At 35.3% G+C, this 11404-nt stretch overlaps 1 protein-coding gene across 4 annotated transcripts in view; it reads right to left on the reverse strand.

Annotated features, from left to right (window-relative positions):
• Positions 1 to 11404, reverse strand: part of SPAST (spastin) — a 100113-nt gene that overhangs the window by 39473 nt on the left and 49236 nt on the right. For all 4 annotated transcript variants that reach the window (XM_044663696.1, XM_044663694.1, XM_044663695.1 and 1 more), the window contains one exon: positions 192 to 379. In XM_044663696.1, coding sequence (XP_044519631.1) covers positions 192 to 379 — 188 coding nt within the window. The remainder of the gene's footprint in view (positions 1 to 191; positions 380 to 11404) is intronic.

The following is an 11404-nucleotide window of genomic DNA, read 5'->3' on the forward strand; positions in this document are numbered from 1 at the left end:
AGGCATTGAAAGAGTCAGGATTGGGAGTCCCTTTAATATTAAGTTCCCTCATGCATTTAACTGAAATCTATTTTCAGAAACACAGCCTGCAACTTTACTTTTCAGAAATATAACTATTCAGTTAAGGAAGCATATATGTACAAAAAATGTCTTGTGTTAGCACTTAAAGTCAGGTTTCAATTTTGGAGTACCTTATGAGATGTAGTTGCAGGGACAGTTCCTTGTCTAGCTGAAGAGACCATGGAAAGCCCACTACAACTGGGTGCTCTGTGGTGACCTGAAAGACCTGTGGATGTGGTTTTTGCGACTGTTTTTGATCGAGGAAGTGAATTACTAGTATGTGTTAATGGATCCTTTTTTTTGGGAACAGCTCCACTTTCTAAAAGAAAAAGTAAAAACATTTTAGAATAGTAAAAACACTATAGGAGATAGTAATAGAATATTGCTATATGCTTGCCAGTCAGTCTAATATTCAAAATCAAAACTATGATCATACAAAATATTTTTTCTACCCAAAACGATTAAAGCTGCCCCCAAAAAGTGCATAAGATAACTGTTTTTGAATGTCAAAGTGACATGGAACTAAGTGAGTTCTAAAATTTTAAGTGCTCTTATATATTATACATATTTTTATAATCCAGGCTCCTTCATGCAAAGATGCAGGAATCTTCAAAAACACAAACATTCTAGCATTATAAAGCAATTATATAAGATCAAAACCAATGATTAATCTAAACTCTTCAAACTCCTAAAGCATAATCCAAACATCCCCAACTACTTGCCACAGATATACCAATTATTAACTTACTTAAACTCTGGCTGAACTTTTTTATAAAAACCTTGACCTGCCACTAGTGGGTCCATAACCCAAAGATAATTTTCAAAAAAGGGAAAGAACCCATTTGTTCAAAAATATTTATAGCTGCTCTTTTTGTGGTGGCAAAAAACTGGAAATTTAGGGGATGTCATCATTTGGGAAATGGCTGAACAAACTGTGATACATGTTGGTAATGAAATACTATTATGCTATAGGAAATGATAAGCAAGATAATTTCAGAAAGAGCTGGAAAGATCTGTGGGAACTATGCAGAGTGAAATAAGCAGAACTGGATGAACACTGTACACAATAACAGCAATATTAGACGATGATTATCTGTGAAAATTTGGTTACTCTCAGCAATGCAATTATCTGGGACAATCTTAAAAGACTTAACTCCACTTCCAGAGAAAGAACTATTGGCGTCATATTTGACATCAGTGTATTTACAATTTTATTTTGGGTTTTGATTATGTATGAGTGTAGTCTTACAACAATGACAATATGGAAGTGTGCTTTGCAGAACAGTAAAAAAATAAAAATAAATAAAAATAAAAAACCTTTATCTTCTGTTTTAAAATTGATAGAATAGTAAGGGCTAGGTAGCTGCGATTAAGTGACTTGTCTAGGGTCACCTTGTTAAAAGTATCTGGGACCAACATACCTATGACTGAATTATTCCTGGGGAGCTGTCTTAGATACATAGTTCAGTATTTAACCAGAGTCCCAGAACAATATTAAGTATCAGTAGTAGGATTTTACCCTAGGTCTTTCTGACTTCAAGCTCAAAACTTAATCTTCTACAACTAGCACTTTATCCAAAATGTATATATTATACCAAATACAATAATAATTCCTTTAATGTTAAAAAAAAAACAACTCTTTCAAATACAACTCCTTAACTCATGGTATTCTAGGTAAACAAAATCTAGATTTAACTAAACCACATCTTTCATGATTCAAGAAAGTTTGATCACATTTTCTTTCAGGTCTTATTCTTAAATAGGTTGAAGAAATTCTAATTCTTTTATTTTCTTATATTGAAGCCTCCCTGTCCCCGTGATAATTTAGTGTTGTTATTATTGCTATGATTCATGAGTTCATTTGGAATTTTCTTGGTAAAGATATTGGAGCAGTTTGCCATTTCCTTCTCCAGCTCATTTTAAAGATGAGTAAACTGTGGCAGTTGGGCTAAGTGACTTCCTCAAAGTCACATAGCTAGGGTCACACTTGAATTCTGGTCTTCCTGATTCTAGGTCTTGTACATTAGTGCTCCTCCTCTGAATCCTTTCTTATTTTGTTTTATTATTCTTGAGATCAATCAGAATAGCAAGCAGTACATCAAATGCAGACATAAAAATGGTTTTGTTTAAACTTAAGATAATGCTTTATTTTAATTTAAGTACCCTTTTTGACATCATTTAACCTTTTACTGAACCCAAACACACATGAGCCTCCAATTTGTTTCCTAGGTCATGATTGATAACACTGACCTATAGGCTGGCTTATTTTCTGCTAAAATGAAGTTTTATCTGTGGCTTTCTAGTTTTTCACACAATAGCTTTTCCTGATTCTCCAACTTATTACTGCACTCTTCCTCTTAAAATTATTTTGTATGTACTTGACATTTACATATTTATTACATGTTTTATCATCCTGAAGAAAATGTTAAGTTGTTTGAGGGAAGAAGCTATTTCATTTTTTGCCTTTATATCCTCAGGTTCCTAATAAGGTACCTTAACACATAATAGGTAATTAATAAGTTAAATTGTATGGTTTTTATATGGTTTATCTCCATAACCATTTATTTAACTATCTGGAAAAGATGTCAACAACATCTAGGATAGTATCTCGATACCTCATAAGTATTTAATAAATGGATGGATTTATAATATAATGTGAGCTTATATTATATTATAATATAAACATTGGTAATTTTATATTATGTAATTTGTAATATTATAATATAATAAATAAAAGATGAACGAAACTATAAATCTATAGATTTCAGTATATACTACTTTTTGTTATCGCTTTTAAAAAATGTTAATGAGACTAAGCCCTTAGCCTAATATGGTCAAAAAAATCCAGGTTCTGCAATAAGAAATTGTAGTTCATGGAGGAAATCCATGTGAACTGGAACAACCTTCAGGAATTGATGCAGAGTGAAAGGAACAGAACCAAAAGAACATTGTACACAGAGACTGATACACTGTGGCACAATTGGATGTAATAGACTTCTCTACTGGCAGCAATGCAATGATCCAGGACAATTCTGAAGGACTTATGAGAAAGAACACTATCCACATCGAGAGAAAGAACTGTGGAAGTAAAAAACAGAAGAAAAACATTTCCTTGAACACATAATTCGATGGGGATATGATCAGGGATGTAGACTCTAAATGATCACTCTACTGCAAATTTTAATAATATGGAAATAGGTCTTGATCAATGATACATGTAAAACCTAGTTGAACTGCTCAATGGCTATGGAGGGAAGGGAGAAGGTGAGGGAAAGAATATAAAACATGAAAAATTTGTCTAAATTAATTATTTAAATAAATGAATTTTTAAAAAAGAAAAAAGAAATTGTAGTTCGACTCACATCTCTGACATTTATGGGAAGTTTCTTATCTTCCCTAGGCCTCAGTTTCTTCATCTGTAAAGGGACAAATTTAGATGACCTCTCAGGTCATGCCTAACACTAGATCTATAATTGTATGATCCACATCCCAGAGGGACCCTATGGTAAACATTATTCCATTATAAATTCTCTCTCTCCCATTTATTTATATATTTCACTATATATTCCATATATAAGAAATTGTTTAGATTTAAGTCTACACTGCCCATTTTTAGATTTAATCTAATTATCACAAAATGCTGATTATTATTTGCTGGATTTCTCTCAACCATTTCCCTATGTCCAAATGTTGTTCCCTCCTTAACTTCCCCTGTGACCTTTTTTCTCTTTGGATCTACCCCTGTGACCTTTTTTCTCTTTGGATCTATGAAATTAGCTTTTGTCTCTTATTCAAAGGTAAAGGTGTGACAAATTTTTAACCATATCACAAATGCCTAAGAGTACAAGCTTTAGTAGCAATAACCTCAAAATTTTATTAAATAGAAAAGTATTTTCATTTTAATTTTTGATTCACTTTTTGAATTAAGACCAAATTTAAATTTATTTTATTTTATTTTTTTATTTTTTTCCCATAGTTACATGATTCTTGTCTCCCTTCCCTCTTTCCTACCCCCTCCTGGAGATAACAGGCCACTTCACTGGGTTATACATATATTATCACTCAAATCCCATTTCCGCATTATTCATTTTTTGTAATAATGTAAAGCCAAATTAAAAAAAATAAGAGCAACTATTTCTTAGAATTTATTGTGGGGACAACTTGGTATAGAAACAAGCAAATTTCTTTGTTTCTAAGCAAAACTACCTTCCTAATACCCCAACTAATTTATGAAATCTTGAGGAGAAAGGGGCATTGGTGTGGATTAGTAAGGATAAGAGGAATAAGATTAAATAAGCCAAAGAGAACATGAGGGAAGCCCTGATTGACAGAGACAGGGAAGGAAGCCAGTTGTGGATTCAAGATCAAGCTAGTCTTGGCAACTGAGAACTCCTAGTTTAGAGAAGAAAAGAATTTAGGAGTCTAGCTGAGCAACCCACTCAGAAGAGATGTTGTCCTTGGAGGAGCACTGTGAAGTTCCAAAAGAGAGAAAAAAATTTGAGACTCAACAGTGTGCCACAACTAATGAGTTATCAAAATGTTGTCTATCACTATCGGTGTATTTTATGTCTGTGCACATTGTTCCTGTATCTGATGTATGTGTACCTGTGGAAGAGTGGGAAAGGTGGTAAACATAAAGGGCTCTAACAATAACATTTTAATAAATGTCTTTACTAACTACTTACTATGTCTGACTGACTGTTAATGAGAAGCTCATCAAAAGAACCATGATAGTTATCAGAACCTGAGGGAGAAGCCAACATCTGGGAACCCAAATTATGAGGGCCTCTGCAAGATGGGCTTGAAGGGAGTGTTACACAGAGGAATCAGTTCCATATAAAGACAAGCTACATTTCTATTAGTCACTCACTAAACCTATAACTTAAAGAACTTATAACATTTATACATGCAAGGATGCATGAAAAAAATAAGTAATTAGCAAAATAATTCTATAAAAGGCCTATTCAAAGGCCTCATCATTGTGCAGAACTATGGTTCCTCTAAGATTAAGTCTATAAAGATCATTCACTAGTATCTTTCACCATTCTGGAAGAGTTTCAGTTATGGTCTTATTACAAAACTGTGCTTGTTTTCTCAGGACTAACCTAGAGAAGCAGAGAAAGACTTATTACTAGGACGCTAGCCAGCTTCTGCTAAGTTCTTTGGCCATGGCAATACACACAAGAGCCAGCCTAACACTAATGAATTACTTGTTAGAACTAGTCCAACCATTCTGGAAAGTAATCTGGAACTATGTGCAAAAATCTACTAAATCGTAAAAAACTAAAAAACTCATCTTTTATTCTAGCCATACCACCACTAGGCCTATACCCCAAAGATATAAAAAAAAAAAAAGATGAAAAGGATTCATGTACAAAAATTAATGGCAACTCTTTTTTTTTTCAAGAGGAAAAGAACTGAAAATTAAGGGGACGTATATTAATTGGGAAATGTCTAAATAAATTTAAGTATATAAATATGATAGAATACTATCATACTGTCAGAAATAATAAAGTGGATGACTTCAAAGAAACAGGGAGGACATATGACTAATACAGAGAGATGGGAACAAAACCAGGAGAACAATTTATACAAGGAATTCCCAAAGTGGGCGCCACCGCCCCCCTGGTGGGTGCTGCAGCGATCCAGGGGAGCAGTGATGGCCACAGGTGCATTTGGGAGCGGTGATAGTATGTGACAGGGGGTGGTAAGTAATATTTTTTCTGGAAAGGGAGCAGTAGGCCAAAAAAGTTTGGGAACCACTAATTTATACAGTAACAGTAATATTATGAAGTCAAACAATTTTGAAAGCAGGAACACTAATCAATAAAATGACAATAATTAATGAGGTCTTATGATGAAATATGTTCTCTCTCCTAACAGAGAAATGATGATTTCAGAGTGCAGATTTAGATATATTTTTTTGGACAGAGCCAAGGTAGGAATTTTGTTTGTTTTTATGTGTTTTTAAATAGGGGATTTATTTTTCTTGCTTTCTCAATTAGGGTAGGTGGAAGAAACAAATTTTGGTTGAAAAAAATTTTAATTAAAAAATTAAGATAAAAATTATGGCATATGAATATAATAAAATACCATTTTAATAAAAGAAATAATGTAAATGACAGTTCCAAAGAAATCTGAAAAAGCTCATATGAACTACTGCAGAGTAAAGTGAATAAAAGCAAGAGAATAATTTATATTTACAAGTAATACGACTGCAAAGACAAATAGCTTTGAAACACTTAAGACTTCTGATCAGTCCAGTGATTTACCAGATTCCAAAGAACCCCTGATGAAGCATGCTACCCACTGCCTGACAGAGAAATAATGGATTTAGAGCTCAAAATGAGACATGTATTTTTTTGGACACAATCAACATGGAAATTTGTTTTATTTGACTATGTACATTTGTTAGAAGGATTTTGTTTTTTTCTTTTCTTTTTTTCAATGAAGAGAGGTAGAAAGTGGGAGGGAGAAAAAAATAGATTTTTGTCATTTGAAAAAAAAATTGAGTATTTTTTAAATGACTTCCTGTGGTTCTCTCTGTTTCTGAAATGATGGTGAACAAGGGAAACATGAGGGACGGAATCACAATTTTTAGAAAGTCTATAAACATTAACTTAGTTACAGGTACTCTAATTGTAATCCCCTTCTCCATTGACCAATAAGTAAACATAATTTTCTACTAAGGGAAATGAATTGTATAATAGGGTATCACTTAAAAATATTTTTTTCAATCAGCAAAAAATCTATTTTTTCCCCTCCTACCTCTGACCCCCCCCACTTAAAAACAAAAACAAAACCGTATGATAAAACATTATATGCACAGTCAAGTAAAACAAATTCCCATACTGATTATATACAAAAAAGGTGTCTCATTCTGTGCTATGAGTCCATTATGTGTGTCAGAAAGTAGGTAGCATGCTTCATCAGGATTTCTCTAGAGTCATGGTTAGATACTGCATTGATCAGAGGTCTTAAATCTTTCAAAGCTGTTTGTCTTTAAAATGTTATTTATTGTAACTGTATAAATTGTTCTCTTGGTTTTGCTCTTTACTCTGCAGCAATTTACTTTACTCTGCAGCAATTCACAAAGTTTTCTCGGATGTCTCTGAAACTGTCTTTATGATTTCTTTCAGATCAATTGTATTCTACTATATTCACCCAGGGTTATTGTGAGGTTCAAATAAGATAATAATTGTAACATTCCTAGCACAGGGTCTGGCACATAATAAGCACTATATAAATGTGAGCTACTACCCTAGTCATCCCTGACTGACATCCCCTTGGCTTCCAGTTCTTTGCCAGCACAAAAGTAGTTTGTTTTAGTATTTAAGGATATAGGAGTCTTTTTCCTATTTCTTTGATTTCTTTGAAGTACAGACTTAATAGAAAAGTCACTGGGTCAAAGAGTATAAATAGTTTAGTATTTTATGTTCATAGTTCAAATTGCTTTTCAGAATGGTTGAACCAGTTTATAATTCTATTAACAATACATTAATGTGCCTGTTTTCTGGAGCCCTTCCAATATTTGCAATTTTCAGTTTTTGTTAATTTTGCCAATATGATAGGTGTGAGGTGAAACTTCCGAGTTCTTTTAATTGCATTCCTCTAACTATTAGGGATTTGTACATTTTAAAAATATGCTTATTGATAGCTTGAATTTATTTATAAGAACATGTCAAAAGTCTACTACAAGATGTTTCCCGTGTATATATCAAAACTACATATTTTTCACTAAAGATTTAAAATAATAATCTTTGTCTGATGATCCCCTTTCTATTAAAATCAGACAAGACATAAAACTTGAAGATATTGAAGATATCATCAAGGACACCCTAAAAAAAAGAGTACAAATGGAAGAAAGATTTCTTCTAGATAAGGAGTTCTAACATAGATCAAGGAATTTATTTTTAGTGTTCTTATAATTAGTCATTTGTTTCCTTTGTAATCTTAAGTATTTTGTTTTTTGTTTTTAAAAGCATTACTCTGCCAAGAGGTCTATAAGCTTTATCAGATAGCTAAAAGTGTCTATGACACAAAAAAGATCAAGATATCCTAGTCCAGATGGTGAAGTTCTCCAAAGGGTTCTTCTATTTTGTTGATGAAAATATATTAACTGCATCTTCCTCCTAGTACAATGCAGAGCCTTCTAAGTGAGAACCATAATCACTCAAAAGACTCCAGCCTGATGACCCACACAACCCTCCATTTCCTGTTTCTCTGTTTTTTGCCTAGAATGCTCTACTCCTCACCTCTACCTCTAGTTTCCCTGGGTTCTTTGAAGATGCAGCTTAAATCCACCTCTTAATGGAAGCCTTTCATGTTCCTCCCAGCTGCTAATGCCTTCTCTCTGATTAATTTACATTTATTCTGCATATATTTTGTAAGCCCCTAGTTAATTAATGTTGTCTTCCAAACAGAATATGAACTCCTGAGAATAGCAACTATTTTCCTTTCTTTGTATTCCCATCCCTAATAACAGTGATTGGCACATAGTAAGCACCCAATAAATATTTAATGGCTACAGGAAAAATCAAGTGCATGTAGATTTCCTGCAATCCAGATTTTGATATATAACTGAATGAACAATCTAGTAATATGTATATTTTAGACAGATGCTGCTGATAAAAAGAGAGTAAGTAGGGCCCAGAATTGAAAGGGAAAAGAAAGTAACCCGGATTGCAATTAGGAAAAAGCATGTTGCTTTTAATGATTTAAACTTATCTCTGAAATGAAAATTTTTTTATAAACAATGTTGCTCTGGTGATACTATATAACAGAGTTCTGGAATATCACAATCTCTAAAGAACTGAAGTTGCGAGTTACCCTAAGTGCAACCAATGGATAGCTGCTGCACAGCAATTATAAGTAAACTGTAACAAGTTATCAACAAAGAGCTGACCAATCTCTACAATCCAACATGGCTCCTGTACCTCTCATCCAATACCAAAATCTGTATGCCTTTATTTATTCTCTCTGCCTAGAATGCTCTCCTTCATTTCTTCTCCCAGTAAATTCTTAACCATATTTTAAAGAGCAACCCAAATGCTACTGCCACCTCCTCCAGGAAGTCTTTCCCCTAATGTGTCTTTTCCTTCTTAGAGATCACATAGCATCCTATATTGAAACCCTAGGATACACTTATCAGGCAATAATACATATTATAGTTATCTGAGCCCCTTCAGGGAAGATTATATCTTATCTAAAGTTTACATTTCTCCTAGCAAAATATTCTATAGATGAAAAGTAATGAATTTGCAGGTTAATATCTTTATAACTAATCACAATTCAGAGTACTACAATTAACAAGTTAATCAAAGCTAAAGAGAGGGAGATTGGTCATATTTGGGATTCATTCTCCCCATGATGTCAATTAACCAAGAATAACCTGGAAAAACAAAGCATCTTGCTCTTAACGATTCAAGTTCCTGGGATAACCCTGTGAAGCACCCAACTGCAGCAGCTGATCAGAAAGGAAAGGAAATTTCTACTGGTTAAAGCACGGAGGGGACCAAGACTATGACATTTACCAAAGAATCAGATATCATATCCTCATTATGAATGAGTCCTCCTAAGTCAAGTTTCATGAACTTGATATTAAAGCAATCACACCTGAGTGGTGGGGGTCTGGAAAGAGCACTGTACCAATAAGAAAAGTGATTTTCTTGGGGAGTCTCTATGGCAAAGGTCGGCAACCTTTTCGGTTGTGAGAGCCATAAACGCCTGCAGAAGGAGGAGGATGGAGGCTGAAGGCGCTGGAATATGGGGTGGGGCTGAAGGGCCCCCTGGGGCACATCTTGGGGCTCTGCCAGGACTGGCCAATTGGGAGGTGGAGCCAGATATGGCTCTCGAGCCATTCGTTGCTGACCCCTGCTCTATGGGATAGGAGTGAGACTAGAGGCAGAATAATTGCTATCACCAAGGCTACCAATTACCCACTAGTTTCACCCTTTGAGAATCATAAGCCCTAGAAATGGGGCCCACTAGGGGATATCTATAATAGTCATTCAAAAAGTGAAAAGCAGTGGGGACTTCATGCTCCTCTCCCAAAGATGAGCATTAACAAGAGGAAAAACTAAAAGTGCTACCAAGAGTTATGGCATTATAATTATGAAAACTATACATATAAGGTTCATGATCAAGGACAAAATGATTCCTAAAACTTAGGAGGTATCTGTGGTATCTGCGGGAAGAAGGCAAAGAAGACATATTTGAAATTTTACTCCATTTTTATGAAATGTCTAGATTAAGAGTTTAAAATAATCTGACAAAACATTTCATATTATATTTAACAAATGACAAATTTTGAAAAAAATACTTTACAAAGTGCTTTTATATACATTTTATAAAAATCTCTTGGCTAGGGCTTCCGGGTTAAGATGGCGGCAGAGTAAGAAGCAGCTCTTAACCTCTCCTGACCAAAACACACAAAACTCCTCAAGGGGACATAAAAACAAGTCCAGACGAACGGAGGAACCCCACAACAGGGCACAGCGTGGAAGGTACGTGGAATCGAGACATTTCCAAGCTACAAAGGGCTCTCATTCAATCGCGGGCTGAGCAACCGCCCCACCCCCACCCCCTCCACACTCATCTATAGCTCCGAACCCAGCTAAAAAGAAATAGGGCAAGTTTGGGGCACCCATCGAGTCATCAGCAGCTCCGGGACCTGTTCCTGAGAGCAGCAAGACTTAGGACCCCATTAAGTCAAAAAAAGCACGCGAAATCTGACCGCGCGCCGGAACAGGACGCTGGGCGCAGAGAGTGCCCGCTGAGCAGAGGCGTGGGTGGAGGCAGAACTAAAGCCTAAGTGGGGAACCAGTGCAGACGGGTATAGGACTGTGGAAGCAGCGCCCTGAGACTTGTAAAGAAACCTCCAGCAGAGGATCAAGCAAGAGGGCCCACCAGGGGGCTTGACCTTGGAAAAAACCAGAATTCAGACCTCAGGAGCCAATAGATTTGGAACAGACACTGAGCCCGAGGATAAAGCTGAGAAGCTGCTGGGCTAATGATGGCTACTCAGCATCAGGAGGTTCAGAAGAGAAAGAATAATAACAAAAAGAAGAAGTCTTTAACACTCGACAGCTTTTACACAGAGAAAATCCAGACAACCGAGCAAACAGAGGAGGAGAACAAACAAGCATCCGGACCCTCCTCAAATAAGGAAAACTCCTCACAAGCTATGGAAGAGTTCAAAACTGAGATTCTGAGGAAAATGGAAGAGATCTGCCAAGAAAATAACAGTTTAAAAGGTAGAATCTTGCAATTGGAAAGTGAGGCTCAGATATCAAATGAACTGATAAGCAAATTGAACACCAGAAATGACAAGATTGAAAAGGAA

This window comes from Gracilinanus agilis, chromosome 2 (assembly GCF_016433145.1).
Source record: "Gracilinanus agilis isolate LMUSP501 chromosome 2, AgileGrace, whole genome shotgun sequence".
In the NCBI taxonomy this organism is placed as follows: domain Eukaryota; kingdom Metazoa; phylum Chordata; class Mammalia; order Didelphimorphia; family Didelphidae; genus Gracilinanus; species Gracilinanus agilis.